The sequence below is a fragment of the Harpia harpyja genome, chromosome 7 (genome assembly GCF_026419915.1).
Source record: "Harpia harpyja isolate bHarHar1 chromosome 7, bHarHar1 primary haplotype, whole genome shotgun sequence".
NCBI lineage: Eukaryota > Metazoa > Chordata > Aves > Accipitriformes > Accipitridae > Harpia > Harpia harpyja.
Genome location: NC_068946.1, coordinates 22,422,160 through 22,443,350, shown reverse-complemented (window position 1 = coordinate 22,443,350; position 21,191 = coordinate 22,422,160). Strand labels below are relative to the sequence as shown.

The following is a 21,191-nucleotide window of genomic DNA, read 5'->3' as shown; positions in this document are numbered from 1 at the left end:
ATTACTGCCGATGTAACAAAATAAAAGCAAGTTCAGAAATTGGTTTGTACCAGAGCAAAAAATTCACCTCAGACCTCTAGTATCACACCTACCCTACTCAATTGCAAACCACATACTCAACAGGGTACAGCTGACCTGAATATAGCCACTATACATATTTATGTCTATATAAACAAAGATGAGATCCAATTCAGTTTTGGAATTCGAGGGCAACAATTAAATAGCTGTATTTACATTCCTTTTGATAATAGCATAGGTATTTTATTACAATTATTAAATGCTAGCTTTTGGAAAGTTTACTTTCAACATCCAAGTCAGACTGCATCGAAGAATGACTCATACAAGCAGCATATGACCCATCTAGAGCAAAAGGCTCCAAGCAACCACTTGTCTGATGGCAAAATCAGAAGTGTATTTGCTTCTTTTCTTTGCAGAAAACATGAGAAGGTTTCAGAGAAACTCGCAAAACCATTTTGGCATTATAAAAACTAACATTACACAACATTAAACATTACAAAAATTAGCATTATAAAAACTTTCATTAGTACATGTTATAATATCCAAAACAAAGCAAAATGCCAATTTAAAATATTCAAAAGGGAGAACAATTTTATTTTTCAAGCTGTTTTACTATGAATAGATTATAATTCAGACACTTAAGCAGGGAGCTGAAAAACACTTCAGCTCGCTTGTAAGCTCTTCCCCTAGAGATTATAAAGCATATGGCTAATAAGAAACAAACATACAGATCATAACAGATCACATTAAAATGAAGTCCAATCCATAGTCACCATAAGCAAGTCTGATGCTCTCTCAGGAATGCCCCATTCACCCAGGACATAAGCCAACACCTGAAAATTATGGTACTCAGAATATGCAGTATGACCATATCAAACTGCAGGCCAGCAGACACATGCAAGCTGATGAGTATCTCACATTGTCTAGTCACAAAGGTACACACAGAACAGTTCACCTTACTTCTCAGCTAGATGGTGTGAGATACTCCTTTACATTTAGGCTCATAACTGTCCCTGCTACACTTACTTACTAATAAAGAAAAAATAAAAATAAGATCACTCTAGCTATATCTAAGACCTACATACACCCTCACAGGAGAAAGTTTAATCAACTTGAAAAGCAAAATCACGTTAAGTTCTGTCCAGTTTCCACATCTGCATTTTAAAGAACATGGATCTGAATTCTTTCGATGACATATAGTGATAATATAATAATGCTACAGTAAGAACATTAAAATGCAGAAGAGGAACTAACTTAAGTACATCATGACCTACAGAAAAGGTAATACAGCTGGAGGCACGGGTACTATTAGACAAAGCTCTTCAACTTCCAAACATTAATACTATGTAAGTATTGTCCTTTGGTAATCACCAAAATTACCCACAGCTTCATTATTGTGTTTGGATCATAAGCGCAATATAATCCAGCTTTAAATACAGTATTTACAAATACTATTTAAACAGTATTTTATAATAGCAAAATAATTCAGCTTAAACAGAGAAGCTGAAAGAACGTTAAGATCACCAAGTGCATTTTACTTCTTGAACAACTCCAGCAAAGCTTTTTCTTTATTAAACCATGAGATAACATGAAGTGCTGTTATGTGTCAGATAGTTTAAATAATTGAAATAGCAAAATCTAGAAGTTAGAATATACCTCTGTCCATCCACTGTGCAAAGTGACACACCCCACAAATCAGGGCTGAACTTGGCCAGCTGTGGAATATAGTCAGCAACCTATCACAATGTGAAATAAAAAGAGAGACATTACAACATCCAAAATATTTAACTGTATGTTAATATACGTTAATTAAAATGAACATCAATGGAAAGTATACACAAGGTACAACTGAATTATTCCACTAATAATCACCTAATATATCTAAAACTTCATTACAAATTATTATATTCACTAGATCATTATCAAGTAAAACCTTTTTTTGAACGTCAGCACATTCTAAGAGGAATCTCTGTTCTGCGTTACAGCACGTTCAGCATTTTCAAATCATGAAATTTTAGCTTGTAACAAAGTTCAGGGTTTTTCAACTAATTTATTGAAAATAAGCACTAGAATAAAGTTTAATTAGTAACATAGGTATGGTGTTAATTATTTCTGTCACACAACCCAACTAAGTTTAGTCTGACAAATTATATAGCAGTTTTATAGTTTATGTAAAATAAAGAAAGAACAACACTATTTTCTCATTCTAACCTCAACACTGTAAAAGACTGTTAGAGTTAAGAAGCTGTATTTCTAACACAGTTTGCAAGCTGCAGGCATAACTGAACTTCCAAAACTATTTTATTAAGTTACCAGTTTAACATTTTGCTAAAAACATTACGAAAAATCTGTCTACTTAACAAAGAACGTATTTGGTTAATATCCAGAAATCTACAGAAGTCTGGGGTTGAATTTACAAACAGGTTACCTTTCCTCCAGATTGTTTTTTAGCACTTTCATACAGCTCATCAATATGTGAAGTAAACGACATAAAATCTGGAATGACAAACTTCCTCCTGAAAGCTTGAGTAAGCAACACAATATTACTTTGTACGCACCTGCAAAAAGTTTAAAAAGTTTATTAGTCTTTTGACAAAGTACTGTCAAAAAGCCTACTTAAGTAGCAATTACATGCTATTTAAATAAGGACCGTCAGTCCCTTGAAGTTATATGCCTACCAGAACCGGTCTTTATTAGAAGGACTTTTCAATTTTCCGCTTCGTCAGTTCTATTTTTTAAAAATTATTTACATTGTTTCATTGCATTCATTTTCATGCCTTTTTACTTAGAGCTCCTCTTCAAAGTTTCAACTGTGAGACTGTACTGCAAGGTACTATCAATTTGCCTTCAAATAGCATCTAAGCTTGCAAGAGGGATCTAAGCCGCCCATTTCTTAGGATCAAGACACATGAAGGTCATCTAACCCAGCCCTTGTCCAAAGAAGTGTTAATTTCAGAGTTAGATTGGACTTCTGAGGTTCAGGGTTGGTTTCTCTCACTTCCAACTGGTTTCACGTGAATGCTGTCACAGACAAAACTGGAATAAGTTTCCACTCTAATAAGAACAAAACCCTGTGGAAGTACCGGATAACATCTTCTAAACTAAGCAAAAGTTAACACTGAGCAGTACTGCAAGTCTCTTGCTTCAAACTACCACCACTTAAGGAATCTTTGCTGACTTTTAACCCAGAACACAGTTACATTATCGTCCACACCCTCTGAACATCAGCCCATCTGGTACATCTAAAAAACTGATGAGGTAGAAAGGGACTTATCTAGGAGAAACAGAAGGGAAGGATCAAAACACAAGCTGAGACATGCTGCTGTAAGTGGGGGGGGGGGGGGGGGGGGGGCGGGGCAGTGAGCAGGAGCAGGGGTGGGAATTGGGAGGCATTATCACATCAGTTGAAATATGACCTGATAAAGGGTATTAACAGCCCTATCCCATGGCAAGGAAGAGAGAGAGGTTTAACACCAAACAAACAGTTTCATTAACACACTCATACTATGCTTTCTGGCAATGCTGACAAAAGCAGAAACATACTGGTAATACAGACAACTGGAAAGTTAAAAACATCTAGGCCCTTACTACAAAAAAGAACATATCCTTCCAACGAACGCTTACTCAGAGAAGTAAAAAATTAATTTCTAGGGAAATATTTTCTCTTGGAATAGATAATTCCAATAATTCTATTATTAAAAGTCATTATCAGCACAAAATGAAGATGCATGAAGATGAAGACCAGTGGACAGAATTATCTTCCCTTTGAATCCCGTTCTCTTTTTTTTAAACCTTCAGTTTCAACTCTTTTCTACTTAGAAGACTTTACCTCAAATTCAAATGACAGCCATTTCAAATGCTGGTAGGCACTACTCTCCAACAGTGGAAGAGAAACAGTAGAGAAGTTTCCATTGTACACATTGGCATCTTAAGAATTGCTCTGTCTGCAATACGCTTCTTTATTAGTCTATGTTAAAATTGCAATTGAGTTGGTTTTGTTGCCATTTGTCATGCTTATCCACTCCTTTTTTACGTATCTTGCAAAAAATCCTGTTCGTTTTTGTCCCCAGCAGCCTCCAATTACAGTTACCTACTCCAGGTCCACCAACCCCTTTTCAAAAGTAATTAATAACAGTTACAGCAGCTATGTGTGCAGAAGGAGTAACAACATAACGTGCACTAGGTTTAAACTTCAGATGCACTTCTACGTTGTCTGTACCACCTGGACAGCATTAAGCACTCTTGTAAGAAAAAATAAATAAATAAATTCAGTTTACCCAAACCTATTAAAACGACTCAACACAAAGTGTGGAAAACAACAAGAAGGAAGTATGCACTGAAATACAGTCCTCTAATACCACATTATGTTTCTGAAACAGGAAGGGCATTTATACAGTTACTGATTTACATCAAGTCTAGGATGCTGACTTCAATAATTCAATCACTTTAAGCTAGAGATTGAAACTCACTGCAGAAGTAGCTATGCTGGTTAAGGACACTACCTATTTCTGCAAGAAGTTGTTGTTCCCAGACTTCTGCCAAGGTCAGTATGTGGGTATTTATCCTGGTACTCCTTAACCCAGGCAAATCATATGAATTCACAGACCAAATTAAATACAGGGCTTCAGTTAATCTAGATGGGTACTCAGAACAATTACTGCATAGACAAAATAACAGGGGTCTTAGTAAGCTCCAATTAACAGGGCAGTAATATTTTCAGTCAACAGAGCACACTAGCCTTCACAGCCTCTAATATTCTGCAACTGACATCTCCCCACTGGAGTTTCTAACCACTTTATGTTCCAGGTAACACTTTGGAGACAAATGGTCTCAGGCTCAGGAAACTGGAGCAGTAGGAAAAGATCACAGGGAGGAATTTCAGTAAATCAATATATTGATAAATAAAAATCTTTCCACAGTCAAATTTTACAAACAACTTTGTCCTTATCTCCCTAGAAGTGTTCAAGATGGGTACACTGAAAACTTCCCACGTCAAATTCTTCTTTTCTCCAAACTTTATAACCTCACCCTAAAAAATTCTGTCTTGCCAAATCCCAATCCAAGCATTTCTTCCCCCATTTGAAAACATATCTTTTCAAACTATAAAACTTCCCTGATGCATTTGGATTAGGAACATTAGGATGCAAGTCTTATGATCTATAATAACTTTCAGTGACTTGTATAACCTGAAGGTATACATATACATATATACATATTATATATATGTAAGTTTGGCAGTTTTTTCGGACACTGCATCTTTGGTCTCTAGCATAAAGTTAGGATCACTTTGTTTCCCTTATCATACAACTTGTTACATTTATCCATTCTTTTTCAAGTTTTGGCTCGGACTGCTGAGTATTGCTTCCCTACACAAAGTAGATACCTGCTAAAAACACAGTCTGAACTCCCACCAATCTGAAGAACTGTTCGGCTATCTATATAGCTGAACGGACATCTTTTTTCCTGTTTAAAAAGCTACAGTATAAGCATTACAGAAAGGAATGTGAAACTTCATTTCCAAATAGCAAGACTAGATCTGTAGAAGTCTTCAATATATTTAGACATTTTAGAAGAAAAAGTGACATTATTTTGACAAACGAGGTAGTAATATTATAACATAGCAGAAGTCCTCTACATCTTCTGTCAAAAGCTTTCTAATTGCTCAAATAGGATGAACACATTTATTAATACCTGGGTTAAGTATATCTAAAAAGAAAGTCTTCCTCAGGATTTGCTACCTGGAATGAGAGAGCAGCACAGCCATTCGGCAGCAAATAGATAACCCTGTTTGATATCCAGCAACAGATTGTCAGGTTTATGCTTAGAACATAACACACCCAGATTGCTGCTTCCTACCTGCAGATCAGAGAAGATTTGGCTAGCAAGACCACAGTTCTAGGTCAGTAAAGCGGGACAGACACCACCCTGTGACAAAGGCTAAGTCTACAAAGCCAAGTAAGTTATTCTGAAAAAGAATTGGGTTTAAACCTCAGAGTTATAACTGTTACTCAGTACCTATTATCTCATTCAAGTGTGCCATTTTCAAAATAACTCAATTCTGATTGCCTCATGCCTTTCCTTCCCCCCCCCCCCCCCCCCCCCGACCAAAATATTGTTAGTTAAGAGATAGGGCTTTTTGCAAGCCTTCTATTTTTCTGTTAGGAACAAGCTGTGAGTTAAAGGAAAAGCTAAGAGGGGTAGGAGGATTTCTTACAAAGATTATTAGAAATTTTTTTACAAACTAGCTACAATGTCATAGAAACAGATCTAAAGAAATAGGATATGTCAAAATGCGCACAATTCATGAGGAAGCTTAGCATGTACAATCTTCCATATTTGTTAAGTTACCTAAGTTTCATCTAACAATAGTTAAATAGTACCACTACTACTTTATTAAGTAGTATCATAGCTAGGGTACCAAAAAAAAAAAAAAAAAAGAAAAGGAAAACAAGTCACATAGCAAGCTAACTAGCATGCTTCACTGCTTTCAGTAAGCAAGCTGTTCTCAGCAAGGTATTGTTCATGCTACAAAGACCATGTGTATGTTATACAAACACAACGTGAACAGCTAATTCAAGAAATTTGTCAAGTGCTCTCTCTGAAATGTGCACCAGCGAAGCCTTCAATCCAAGAAACTCTGGAGATGAAAGATTAAAACCCCAAGTTGTTCTGCCTGTAACAGATTTTTTCCAAATTTTTATTTAAGTGGAGAGCACTGTAAAGCCAAAAATCTTCAAAATAAAGCTTTAGTCAAATTGGAGCCTAATGGTTAGAACCTCTAAAAAGGTGTTGAAACTTCTGTTACAGAGACGGACAGTACAGATGCATGAGCTAACGTATTTTACAGGTAATTTCTACTGGACTCGATTGATTTAGTCAAGCTTACGCTAGCACTACTCCACGTCACTTATCCTTGATGCCTTCTTTGATCTAGCAGCTTTGGACTCAAATTCAACGGGAGAATTACACCACTGACTTCTATGTTTAGGGAACTGAAGCTTCAAAGTCCTGAGGTAAGTACAGCTGAGTATATACATTATTATATTTCACACCTTAAACACTTGGAAAAGAAGAAAAAAAATACAGGAACCTTGTACGAGTCTGTACACAGCAAACGCAGTGTACCTAGGAGAAATAGATAACTGAAGTTTGGGGGTTTTTAATTTATAAAAAAGTTAACACCTGCTGCTGTGAAGGAAAAATCTGCTATGTGAAAAAAGATTCACCTCTCCACCTTCTATATAGTCTTTATGTTCAAAACTCTTCCCACACAAGAAGCAACTGTGTAACCTTTCTACGAATTATCATAGTACCAACCACTCCCCTAACACAGAGGATCAAATCCTAGAGATGTGACGTAGAACACAGGCTAGTCTTGCTAATTAGCAATCACTTGTCCTTTTTTAATATAGAGCCCTTGCCTAAAAACATAATTCATAGTTTACTATTACAAACAAGCTTTCTAGTATAAATGTAATGCATAATAGCAAAAGCATTTCGTTTCCAATCCAACCATACACCTAGGAAGGTTTCTGACTGTAACAATTTAGAGTTTTTACTGTGCTGACAAATAAACAATGAGGACCTGTTCTTGAACTTAAATACACAAATAAAGTTAGTCCATGTTGTACCTTTAAGAAGTATCCCACATTTGATTAACGAGTTGACTGGTTTGTTATTTTGTCACACATGCGGACATTCATTTTTTCTCAATGGACTTCCAAAAATGTTTATATATATTTAAAAAAATATAACATATATACTTTATGTTTATATTTACATAAACCAGGTAAATCTATAATATACTATAAGCATATACTGTATATTTTATATACTTATATGTATGTAAATGCACCTTTTTTACACACATACACATATATTTTAAATTGTAACTGAGAGAAAATAACACTAAGCAGCATTAGTTCACAAATTCAAAAAATGTTACAGAACAACAAAAATGTACCAATTTTGACAAAAGTATACTCTTCATGAAAGAAGCAAGTTTTAGATATTATGTCATTTGCCCAGTAAATGGAATAAAAATATAGACTCAAAAACAGTCTACAAATTTCATTTCAAGATTTAAGAGCCTCTAAACTTCCAATCTTTTGGCACACAAGAACTGTAAGCAGGGGAGCAAAGGAGTGTGCTTGGAATGAACTGAAGACAACCTGAACAGTGCTTATATTGTTCAGCTAACTGACCACAGACTTATCTTAAAAAAAAGCATCATTAAAATATGGCACATAAATCTTTCCCAAAACAGACCAAAGCAGTGTCTACAGTCCTAACTGCTCCCATCTCTACATATCTTGAAATTTAACTTCACTATTTTTCATACACTCACTTTTAGAATTAACTACATACATATTCTGAACATACACAGAAGCAGCATCCTGAACTTCAGATTAAAAACTGATGATGCAGCAAGAGAGTTTTATGTACTCCTACTAAATATTCCATGCTGCATCAATTAATTTATTTGGCATCTGACCAAGAGTTGCAGTATGGGGTCAGATACACATGCAGACAACATTGATACATTAAACCCTTGCGGAGACCACACAATCTGTCTGCTGCCTGAAACCAGAGAACAAACTCATATGAAAATAGCATCAGTAGGAGTGTGTGTTTGACTCCCTTTCTAATTACACAATGATTTAGATACCTTATGTCTCTCCTAAGTCAGTAAGACACAGACAACATTTATTCAGAATTATACAGTTACATTATTGACAGAAAGTTTACTTTTTAAAAAGGTCTTTGTCCAGCATAACACCATCTGAAGTTGTTTGAAGTGTCAGTCTTAACATATCCATGCACTCTTTCAATCGCGGATCAGATGTACGTAATCCTGTAGATTTGAGTGCCTATTACAATAAAACAGTAATTATTAAAATTAGAAGATATGCTATTACAATCAAGTTGTCTACTGCTCAGTCTTATTTATCAGGGTAAGAGACATCTGCTGCTGTGTTATCAACACAAGAGACATTTTTACACCTTATTGATCCTTTTGCCATTTTGGCTGCGTCTTATGCCAAAGGATTAATGTAATTTGAAATCCACAATGGTCCAACTACATTTTATGCAAGTGCAAATACTACCCAGCCCTGCAATAGACACAGATGCTTTCAAGCATACTCTTTTGCACAGCGAGGAAGTGAGTAACAACACTAGCACACTCCTTCTCTTAATTATGGAAACCTTGTTGGGGAAAAAAAAATAAAGTTACGTTCCTTGCTGCAGCAAACCATGTATAACACAAATTCTTTGCTTCGTATTCTTGCATTTAGGAAGTTAAAAAACTTTGTAGCAGTTAGCTTTCATACAGCACTCTGGAACAGTAAACTTACAGTTATGAATTTATGAACTGGTATTTTTTCTTGTCCTTCTGCAATAGTATAGAAAAGTAGATCTTCTAAGCTAGGAAGGAGACCTTGCTTCATTTTACTAAAAAAACAAAACAAAACAAAACAAAAAAACACATGCATAGATTAGTTTAGTGCATATTTTTATTTATACACATTTTTGCATTATTCACAAGGAAACACATTTTTCACTACCAATATACCTGCTACCACTAATTTCAAAGAACACTTTTATCATTGAACATGAAGCTTAATTCAGCTTTAAGTAGGGGAAAAAAATTGGTAATATTAAAAGTAGCATACATATACTTTACAATAGCAAACATTCTTACCTGCAACATAGTCATGTTTTTACTAACATACATTTATTGTTAAGATTATATTTAGAATTGTTTTTCCCCTTTTCTTGATGTTACAGAGCATAGACATGTTACTTGCACAGAGGATAAAGTATTTATAAGACTCAGAGACCTATGTGCCTCATTTCCACAGGCAAGAGAAAGAGATGATGAATGTGTATTATTTTCTTCAAAATAGTCCTGGTTTTAGGAACTCCTAAGAGGAGTCCTAAAAGCCCTTGTCCTTCTAGAAGCTTATGTAAGCCACATCAGTTACAGGGAAAGCAAGCAAAGCCATCTGCAGCATAATACAGTAATCTGAACCAGCTCAGGCACCAGAAGCAGCAACTCTCATCATGCGTACTTAACAAAGTTAACATGCAGTGTAGATACATCTTTAATGGTCACTGTTATCAATGTAAACGCACTGGCTCTCCAAGTATTCCATGTGTTAACTACTTGACTCCGAGATATCCTTTCTGTATGGCTGCATTTTTTTGTAACTTACCTCCATTTTAAGTGAAATGTGAAGAAAACCTACCACATTAAGCATCAAGATTCCTTCCAAGAGAGAAAGCTGCAATACTGACAGCCTTCCATCAAAGCCTTTGGAAGTTCTCTACAGGTTTAACCTCAGAGTTTCGCCTTTCCTTGATATTCCAAGCACCCTGCAGCAGGCAGGAGCACAAGTCTGTACTCAGTTCTTCACATTTCCCCTGTAAGTACGGCATCATAGCAATGTACACCTCCAAACTGCTACCGGCAGTGACAGCAAAGGGCTTCGATCAATTCTTTTAGTTCCCTGAAGTTTGTTTCTAGACAAAGCCAGCTTAGAGAACGCCAATGTTCTGATGTTTGACAAGCAAAAATACATAAAATCAAAACAAAACAGTTCTCTAGTAAACATAGACATAAACTAACTAAAATGCAGTCTATGCAGTCTTCCATTATTTTAGCCATCAATTTTAAAGCTCAATCTTATAATCTAATAATATTGGCAATACTTTGTTACTATACTTTAACATATAAAACTTATTGCCCGAAACTAGAATGCTCAGTGGCAATTATCTATTTTTATACACATATTCCTGTGTGTACAAAAAGCAGGTCTAAATTCTAGTCATTAAAGTTTTCACAAGATTAGTAATTCTTTGAATATCAGTACTCAGGTTATAACTACGAAAATAAAATACAACTAAGCACAGACCCTAGTAGGCCAATGCAGTCTTACAGACTGACATTTAATCCTCCCTCGTCTCCCAATAATAGCTTACTCTAGCTCAACAACAGGTCAGATTTATGATTATTTTTAATAAAAATCTGATTATATCCAAATACCCTTTTAAATTTAAGACAACCTCTAGATTGCACTCGCCTCCCTCCTTTCCTCATAACTAGCAATGAAAACCAGTAGTAAAAATCTCACTTCTCATTTTCCAATTTATTTAAAACACTGTACTTACATACTAAGAACAGAAGACAGCTTTGTAAGCCAACAGAACTTTCCTTGTCTTCCAGCCTGGATTTTTTTTTTTTTTTTAAGTGATGCTGGCTGACTAATGCAGAGACAGGCTGGCAATTCAACCAAGACAAACGCCTGCAACTACCTCAAGCAAATTACTGAACACCCTTTTTCCTAAAGAAAATTCAAGTCTTCCACGCAGCACATTGCGCTTTCAATCTTTTGAGAACAGTATGTCCAGTCAAGCCAACAGAACCAAAATTACTAACATACCAATTAAAGCTTCATCCTGCATCTGCATCCTAACTCTGCAGCTACGTACTTTTTTAAAGCTATGCTGAATTACATAGTCTACACCCCTACATTTTCCCCATTTACACACAGCATTTAACTAAGCTCCCCAAAGCGTTAAGATTTCATGTTTTAAGGAATGTCTCTGCTACAAGACTTGTTACTGGATTGAAGGTCTGACAGAGGAAACTTCCATATTTCACTTTGACAAAACAAGCCAGCAAACACACTGAGATATTTTAACCAATAACCTATTTAATTACAAGTTTCTGAGCTATTACTCAGAATTTTACAGCTGTTCCAGATGTGGAATTTTTATCTGGAAGGGTGCAGAAAAAAACTTCAGACATGTGACCAAGATTTTTATCTGCCTCTTTGTAAGATTTTAATCTATTACAAAGATATGCACCTTTCACAGCATAAATTCTCTCTTGACATAGTTTCCATATCTTTCACATCTGGTGCTGTTCAGTATTGGGTCAGTCAGCCTAATTTAACAATGGATCTGCACTGACTGCCAAAGCAAAGAGGATGGCATTCAACATATTTACAGAAAATTGCTCTTTGTCAAATAACCCATCTTTGGATAAAGTTTATCAGCTAAATAGAAGTGGAAAGGCTTGCTCTGCAGTTTATCAGGTCAGTGATGTCAGTAACTAATGTTTGCTTAACCTAAAAGCTATGTTTTGGCACCGTGAGCACACTTAGCAAGATAGTGCTGTTAGCACACGTTGTAGAGAGCTGTTTTTCAAGTCAGGGAACTTGCAATTTCCACAGTTGAATTAAAGTGGAAATTCCAGTTTATTCTATTTCATGAATAATAATTTTTGATACTTATTTCCCTTCTCTAAAAAAGAAAAAATAAATAAGCACCAGACTATTACACAACTAGACTTCTTCAGTGGTACTCTAACCTGTGGACTAGAATACTGGTGGATGCTCCACACTGCTCTGTTTATTTAAAGAAAAAAAGAATGCAGGAATTCCAAGCACAAGGTCTTTGCGGTTCATATCAATCGTTCCTTCCTTCAGCTCTTCCTTCTGCATCAGTATGATGCTTATACCAGATTCCACGGAGGGTTTCATTTTAACGAAAGTTGAATTATAATTTCTACAATATAAAAGAGGTTAAATTTCAACTACAGTGAAACGTTCCTACTTTGTACTTCAAGATGTAACTGGCAAAACCCAGAACATGACTTCTAGAACAACAAAAGATATAAAGCTATGACACTGCTAACAGTAGTTCCAGGCTCATTATTAATCCTAAGACACCAGTCATAAAAATGTGAGGTCACAACAACTGTCACAAACAACGGTCCCTCAGGGGTCCATATTTGGACCAGTACTATTTAATGTCTTCATCAATGAAATAGGCAGTGGGATTGAGTGCACCCTCAGCAAGTTTGCAGATGACACCAAGCTGAGTGGTGCAGCTGTCAGGCCTGAGGGCTGGGATGCCATCCAGAGGGACCTGGACAAGCTCGAGAAATGGGCCCATGTGACAAGACCAAAGGCAGGGTCCTGCACTTGGGCTGGGGCAACCCCCGGTATCAATACAGGCTGGGGGATGAAGGGGTTGAGAGCAGCCCTGCCGAGGACTTGGGAGTACTGGTAGATGAAAAGCTGGACATGAGCTGGCAACGTGCGCTTGCAGCCCAGAAAGCCAACCGTATCCTGGGCTGCATCAAAAGAAGCGTGACCAGCAGGTTGAGGGAGGTGATTCTCCCCCTCTGCTCTGCTCTGGTGAGACCCCACCTGGAGTACTGCATTCAGCTCTGGGACATGGACCTGTTGGAGCGGGTCCAGAGGAGGGCCACAAAAGTGATTAGAGGGACAGAACACCTCTCCTATGAAGAAAGGCTGAGGGAGTTGGGGCTGTTGAGCCTGGAGAAGAGAAGGCCCTGGGCAGACCTTACTGTGGCCTTTCAGTGCTTAAAGGGGGCTTATAGGAAAGATGGGGACAAACAGGGTCTGTTGTGATAGGACAAGGGGTAATGGTTTTAAACTAAAGGAGGGTAGATTTAGACTACATATAAGGAATAAATTTTTTTACAATGATATAAAATGTAAAGGTGGTAAAGCACTGGAACAGGTTGCCCAGAGAGGTGGGAGATGCCCCATCCCTGGAAACATTCAAGGTCAGGTTGGACGGGGCTCCGAGCAACCTGATCTAGTTGAAGATGTCACTGCTCACTGCAGGGGGGTTAGACTAGATGGCCTTTAAAGGTCCCTTCCAACCCACTTTATTCTATGAGCCTATGAAAGCTGCAAGGGCTGCAACCCACAGTTGGTAGCCACTCTAAAACAGGCATCTTGAAGAAGTTGTCACCCTACTACAGATAACTGATCTCCAAGGGAGACATAAACACCTGTCAAGTCACTAAGTAACTACTTTCTGTCCACTTGCATAGTTAAGACACTGATCCCATTAACAGTGGTGGGTAACCATTCACCTGAGAACTTACCAAGATTCAGACAAAACTACGCATTTATAAACTTAGATCAAAGATGAACATGGTTTAGTAGATGTCAAAGGGTTTATGGTAAAAACAAGAACTGTTGCTTCAAAACCTTGGCCTCTATGGAAGTTATGAAAGGTTTAATGAAAGTGCACTTCTAACAGTTTCTTGCATATGCGAGTATTATATCGACACTCCAACAGGAGTAACAGTGAGATGAACCACTGCCTGGTTACTATACAGTTATTCCTCTGGATTCTGGCCTGGGTGCAAAAGCAAGATTAATTTTAAAAGGTATCCCCAGAATTCATCCCTGTCCTTAAAAAGGAGCACTACCACTTCCTTGTCATTTTAAGAAAAAAAAAAAACAACAAAAAAACCTCCACATTTAATAAAACACTTCCATTAACGATTTTGCTATATTCCATAGACTAGTACCCATCGCTACTGCAATTTAGCTATATTTTAAAAATCAGGGTTGCTCACGTTTTGCTCCTCCCTCCCACCTTACCCAAGGCCATTGTAATTTAGAAATAGCTTATTCTAAGATAAACTATGTTTGATCCTACTACTGTCCAGCATAAGATGTAAGAACAATGCACACTTATACTGAAAGTAAAAGTGAACAATGCACAGTTATATTGAAAGTAGAATTAAACGCTATTAAATATTATACAAGTTTATCATTTAGGACTGTACTAGGTTATTGTGTTTTAATTATTTAAGCATGAACTTAGGTATGATTGCATTTTAATCCACAGCCTTCATTAATCAAAACTGCCAGTCTGTGACCACTCTCAGTTTAAGCTCAAATATTTTTCCTTTCCAAAATATATTAAGTTTCAGGTGGACACACAGAGTGAAGGCTGGATAGAAGGGATAAGGAGGTGGTGGAAGATGTTTAGGAAAAAATGCACAAGGGGATCTGGTTATGCAATGGGATACTAGTTATTTCATCAGCCACAGACCTCATAATTCATTCCCTCTACGAGGAATTGAACTGTTCTAAGTTTCTGTACAGTCTTTGCAGAAAACATTTTAGGTTTTCACTTGCAACTCCTACTGTCCGTACACGAGCACTGTTAGGCAAGCAAACAAGCAAGAAAAATCTTAGTGCTGTCTTTTGATATTGTAGGTTATGCCAGTATCCTAGAATCATTACCTTACGACCAAATAGAAAAAAAATAATCCCCTGAAACAAACAAAAAAAGGAAAGCGTAAAAAGGACTACTGTCTTCCCAGTTGGGTCCACAAGCCATCTGCCAAACACAACTCAAACGTTACATACTGCTGGATGGCAAAGTGCTGGAATTGGCAGAACACACAGACTGCACTGACTTAGCCCAGTTGTCAATTTAGTCGAGAGACCTGTCTTTTGAAGAACTTCACTCTTCTTCTGAATCCTGTGCTCTGTCTTAATATAGCAATGATTTCCACATGTAATGTACCATTTACAAACGCTTAAGGAAGATTTTCATAATTCTGCATTAAGAAAATTAAGAATGAAAGTATCCAGCAGCCTGGGCAATGTGCCACCAGGAATTCCTGCACAGCCTGAACTGAAAAGAAACTGTTTCTAGTTTTTTACTTGTTCATAACTATATGCTATATGTTTTATTTAATTGTTCCTTGTTCATTTTGCAGTAAGGCTCAAAGAACAAGCATCTGACTTTCAAATACATCCTCTTGTCAAAAGCCAAAAATGATTAAAAGTGTATAACTGGTTTGTGACTACATAGCTTTACCAGACATACTAGAAATTATAGGATTTCCCTAATTGATGCTAGCTGTAAGAAGCTGTTATAAAAGCTCAGTTGAAGAAAATGTTACCTCTTTAATAAATCACCTTTTCAACATCCTTGAAAATCCCTCACAGTTGGCATACTGGTTTTTCCTAAGTTTTTAATGGTACCATCTGTATTTCTCATAGAAAATGGAAGCACAACCTTTATAAACCACACCTACTCGAGCCACAGCTGAATAATTTTTTTGTTCCAGAACATTAGGTAAAGAGCTAATTCAAAGAGAAGACTTCATATATGTCGAATAATAGCACAAATATAATAATAATACACACATGGTTGTGTATTATATTGCATACGGTTATATAGCCTGACATGCACGCATTTTTTAAGGAGTTTGACAGGAGAAATTATAAGTGATGCCTTTAAAGAAGACTACATCCTATTGAAACGAAAGGCTTGAACCAAGCTGAGCAGCTAAGACATTTGGTGGGAAAAAGGGAAGAAGAACAAGATAGCTTCTTTCCCCACCTGCCATGTTGAAGGAGCACAAGTTCATTGTAAAAATAAAAAAAAAAAACAAAAACCCCAAAAACCTTAACTCCAAAGCAGAACTATTAACAAGCTAAGGGCTGAAGCCTTCCTGACTGGCCTTGTGGAATCTTTTCCAGAGGTCCTCTTAGCATTAAGTTAACAGAGACTTCGCTCAGTGTTGAAACAAGGTATTCCTTTCTCGGCCTTATTTCCTGTCTTTTGCTTTTTTCATCTAGGTAATAAGCATAGCAAAGCCTGGGAAAGTGGCTTGGGTTTAGATTTTAATTATGCTGGCCCATAAGCAGCGCAAAGATGACACATGGGCTGCCTACAGGAAAGCCAAGGGGCATGTTCAAGCACACAGAAAGGAGATGGGTCTTCATGGGGCTTGCAGTTAAGCTGCCAAACTTCTTGTAAAAGGTTACCAGAGACACTAAGCGTACCCAGGTTCAAACAAGCAATGGGCAAACTGTCAGATGGGGGGGGGGGGGGGGAGTGGTGTGCGTGTGGATATACGAACAAGACTTTTTCAAGACCTCCATAGTGCTGAGGACTAACAGAGCAGAGTGGCAAGGAGAATCATCAATTCATTTGCCTCATCATTATACTCTGTTCCCAGTATCCATTACTGGGCCTTACCAAGGATGTGAACTGGAGCTGATACACCTGTCCCCGACCACTTTTTTTAAGCATATTTCAAGTTCTAAGTGAAGGAATATTAACTTCCTGAACATACAGAGTCTTGGCATTCTACTAGCTGCATGAACCTTTGTCACTTAGGGACACATCAGGACCTCCTGGCACAGGCACACGTTCTGCAGCAGCTACAAACATTTGTACACACCACTAACGGGTGGTAATACCTATCCCTAACTGCACTAGGTGTAGACGTGGAGAACATGGGTGCTGCAAAACTTCCAACGCAGAACGACACACCAGGTATATTGCCCTTAATAATTAATGTAAGATGACACAGCTTTCACTTATCTTGGAAAATATTTTACGCAAGTAGCAGCGCTAGAGAAGACACACTAATGCACGCTGTCCCCTCCAGGCCAAAGCGCAGGCACCCCGCGCGCATACGCGCAGCCTTATGCGGGAGGGACCCCACGCCAAGTGGAAGCTGCAGGCGCGGGGGGGAGGGGGGGGCGGACAGCACCCCAAGCAGCGGCGAGGGCAGTCCCCAGAGCCACACACGCTCCCCGCGCCACGCGTCTGCGCCTCCTTCCCCCGCCAAGCCCGCCCTTCGCGACCCGCGGCACCCCCCCCGGGCTGGCCGGCACCGGGCGGGCGCCCCGAGCACCCACCCGGCAACCGGGCCCACACCGCGGCGCGCCCCGTCCCGCCCCGCGCCCGGGCAGCGGCCGTGACAGACCCCGGCCCGCCGCGGTGCGGTCCCGGGAGCGGCGATGCCTGCGCGGCGCAAGGGCCCGGCCCCCGCACCTGCCGGGGAAGCGGGCCCGCCGGCCCCCGCGCCCCGCCCGGCCCGGCCCGGCCTCCTTCCGCAGGCACCACGCGTCCGAGGGGGAAGGCGGCGCTCACATGGCGCCTCCGCGTCCCCCGCCGCCCGGCCCGGCCCCGCCGCCGCCACCCCCCTCGCACTCACTTCTCCCCCCCGCCGCCGCCTCCGGCCAGCTCCTTGCCGCCGCCGTGGTTATTGTTGTGGCCGCTGTCGGCGGGGGGCTCGCCGGGGGGCGGCGGCGGCGCCTGCGCCCCCTTCCCCGGCTCCTCCAAGGCTCCCTCCGAGCGGGTGCACAAACCCCGCGCCGAAGGCGGCGGCAGCCCCGGGCCGCGGCGGGAGGCGGGCGGGCTCGCGCCGAAGGCGGCCAGCGGCGGCGGGAGGCGCCTGGGGCCGGCGCCGGGACCCGGCCCGCCGCCCCCGGCCGCCCCCGGCGGCCCGAGCAGCAGCAGCTCCCGCAGCAGCGCCGAGCGCCACAGCCGCATCATGCTGCGCCACTTCCCTCCGCCGACTGCCCCAGCGCGGCGGCCTGCGGCGCCGCTCGCGCCCCGCCGCGCCCCGCCCCCTGCTCGCCCGATTGGCGGCGGCCGCGTAACTGTCAGGCACGCGGCGCGCTCACTGGCCAGCACGGACGCCGCTCCCTGACGGGCCGCGCCCCCGGCGCGGGCCGAGCCGCCCGCGAGCCGCCGGGGTCTGGGCGCGCGAGGCAGGCGGTGCGGCGGCGGGAGGGGGGCGGTGTGTGTGTGAGTGTGTGAGTGTGCGAGCGGGCGGGCGAGGACGCGGGGCCGGTACCGCCCGCGGCCGGCGGGGTGGATCCGCCGCAGGGCGCGGAGGGGAGCGGCGGGGCGGCGGCGCGTAGCGGGCCGGGGCCGCCGTCCGCACCGAGGTCACCCCGCCCTTCCCGCCGCCTCCATTTTCTGTCGGCCCCGGCTCCCGAGGGGGGGGAAAGCTGGGGTCGCCGCCGCGCCGGCAGCGCGGGAGGGCCCGGGCCGCGGCCCGGCGGCGGCGGCGGGGAAGGGGCGGTGGGGCGAGGCCGGCACCTGCGGGGCGGCGCCGGGCGCGCCCGCGGGTCCCCGCGGGCCCCGGGGCGGCGTGAAACGCTCCCGGCGGCGCTGCCCTCCCCCGCGGCGCGTAAAGGGGTTGGAAACGGGCTGGGCTCCGGCGGCGTCGGAGCCCACGGATGCGGGCCGTTTTCCAAAACGTGCCGGTTTTAGCTATCGAGTGCGCCGCCTCTAGCGGGACGGAGGGGCGGGCGGCGGGCGCAGGGGGTCACCGACGCGGGCTGGCGGCTCCCGCCCGCGCGGGCGGTACGGCGCGCCGCAGGCCTGCCTCAGCCGCCCCCGGCCTACCCGTCAGGCACGGTGGGAAGGGGCTCGGGAAACAAAAGCGCGTTCGGGATGCCCTGAGCGGCAGAAGAGCGGTTCCCCAACTCCGGGGGCCAAACGCTTCTGCTGGTGCCCGGATCTCCTCGTGGGCTTCCACGCGCTGGCAATGAAAACTTAATCGTGTAGCTCGTTGCCAAAACTTGCTGCGAAGGCCAAAGCGTACAACTTGGAAAAAAAAAAAAAACCAACCCACAGACAAGAAGTAAAACACCTGGGCGCCTAGGTGAATTGGGCGCGGCTGTTCTTCACGTTCGCATCATCAAACATTTAATCAGAGCGTGAAAGTTCTGCTACTACTCATCTACAGGTCTCGGTTTGGGAACCACCCACCCATAGTAATACAATGCCAACGGCCAAAGTGGGAAGAGTAGCAGAAAAGAGCCGGGCTTCGGCGCAAGGTATAAATGTCACTCCTTACATATGCTTAAGCTTCTGTCACAGCATCCCAACGTGCTGCTTGCCAGTATACAGCATCTGGGAAGTCACAGATTTTGCAGTTGGTGAAAGTCTTCGCTCGTGTAACCAATTGCTAAATTTCTCCTAGATGAGTACAAATCTATACTAGTAAATTGTATCCATTGTGAGTAGAAGAGGAGATCTGTTGTCATCCTGCTTCATCAGTAATGCCAACATGAAAACCAGTATTTAAGTTGCCACTAGCTTTCTCACTTCAGGAATCATAATTTTCTGAGCAAAAATGTAAATGCTTCTGGTGTTCTGAGCCTATTACTGCTAAATATCCTTGTGAACAATATCCCTGTGCATTGAGGTTTATTTCTTTTGGTATGTTTATTATGTTCAGGGGAGGTGGGGGTGGAGAAGTTGTAGTTCTGAGTTAAAATGATCTTGCTGCACACTTTATTGGAAATGTTTTACTCTGAAGATACTGATGTTCTCCACCACCTCCCAGATTGGAAGTTTCAGCTCTCTAGGCATGGTAAATTGCTCTTAAAGAACGACGTAAATCACAGAGGGTTATTTGTTACCGGTTTTCCATGCAGTCTGAGTTTGAGCTAATCACTACAAATAGACATTGAGAATAGCCTTTGCTGGTACTGACACTGCAGCACAAATACCCACAGGAGTTCCCTATGCTAATAAATTGTCACAACAGCCATGAGAGCTTTTGGAAGCGGATTTAAAGATAGCTGATAATCTAGGCCTATAAAACGAGCCTCAGCACACCAATGGTTTTTTCCTTCCCACTGAACAAGGAAACTTGAAATACCAGTGTGGGATGTGTAATTCTGTGCTGCACTTACTTCACATACAAAAATGCAAAGTACCTACAGTTCTCACATAATAAGTATGTTACTTATTATATTTCCTGGAACTAATTCTGGATTTCCATTTGCTAAGTGTTTTTGGCAAGCCAATAACTGCCTCTCTTATCCTGCCACCCAGTAATAATATTTCTCATTTTTTAAATTCCGTTATGTAAAATACTCTAAAGATAGAAGTCTCGCAAGCACCTTTTCCATTCACTTTACAGGGTCTGCTGCCATAAGACCAGAGACAGCAAGTGCGCTTCCAGTATGTGCATTTGGTCGCTAATTGAACACACAGTTCTGCAGACACTTACAAGGTTCCCTGCTGATTTTTAGTGCCAAGGTGATATTTTTGGTGTGACAGCTGCGCTCTTTCACAAGCCAGCTGTTTAGCAACTGACCTCGTTCAAAAACTTGTCTAATTCAGTTCTTATACTGTAGAGGGGGAAGAAGAAGAATGCAAAATGTAATGATCTGGAGCTTTCCTTTTAGTGCTCTGGTTTCTGTTCAGAACATTGCAAATAAGGCTGTGGGAAGGGAAAAAAAAAAAAAAAGTACCACATTAACAAAAATATTTGCCTTTCATAACGGTACCCCGTGTTACACATTCTTGACCCTACATGAACTCTTTAATTTTACTCATTTCCTTTTTTTTTTTTACTTCATATGCTATTGCCTTATTCCTTTATTTAACCTGTGAGTATCACCTTCACATCAGTAATCTCCCAGTGTGAGTATTCTTCAATAAAGCGTTTCTTAAAACTTACTTCAAGAAATTAATCCGCAACTTCTCTCCCTGAAATTTCCCTTGTGTGTGTTTTAGCTCCTCAGGGCAGAAAAGGCAAGTTGCTCTGTGTGTGG

At 41.4% G+C, this 21,191-nt stretch overlaps 1 protein-coding gene and 1 long non-coding RNA gene across 3 annotated transcripts in view; one reads left to right on the top strand and one right to left on the bottom strand.

Moving 5' to 3' along the window:
* Positions 1-18,204, bottom strand: part of GLS (glutaminase) — a 69,141-nt gene extending 50,937 nt beyond the window's left edge. Inside the window, exons 1-5 of one of the 2 annotated variants that reach the window (XM_052791506.1) lie at positions 17,825-18,204; positions 9,375-9,471; positions 8,767-8,888; positions 2,447-2,576; positions 1,675-1,754 (exon numbers count right to left, since the gene is read on the bottom strand). In XM_052791506.1, the coding sequence (XP_052647466.1) occupies positions 1,675-1,754; positions 2,447-2,576; positions 8,767-8,888; positions 9,375-9,471; positions 17,825-18,165 (770 nt within the window). In that variant the 5' untranslated portion in view covers positions 18,166-18,204. The remainder of the gene's footprint in view (positions 1-1,674; positions 1,755-2,446; positions 2,577-8,766; positions 8,889-9,374; positions 9,472-17,824) is intronic. The other variant, XM_052791505.1, reaches the window with a different exon arrangement.
* A 543-nt stretch (positions 18,205-18,747) lies between these two features.
* LOC128144593 (uncharacterized) lies at positions 18,748-21,096 on the top strand. Its single transcript, XR_008236128.1, has 2 exons — positions 18,748-19,460; positions 20,555-21,096. It is a non-coding gene; the product is annotated as an uncharacterized LOC128144593 (long non-coding RNA).
* Positions 21,097-21,191: the final 95 nt, after the last annotated feature.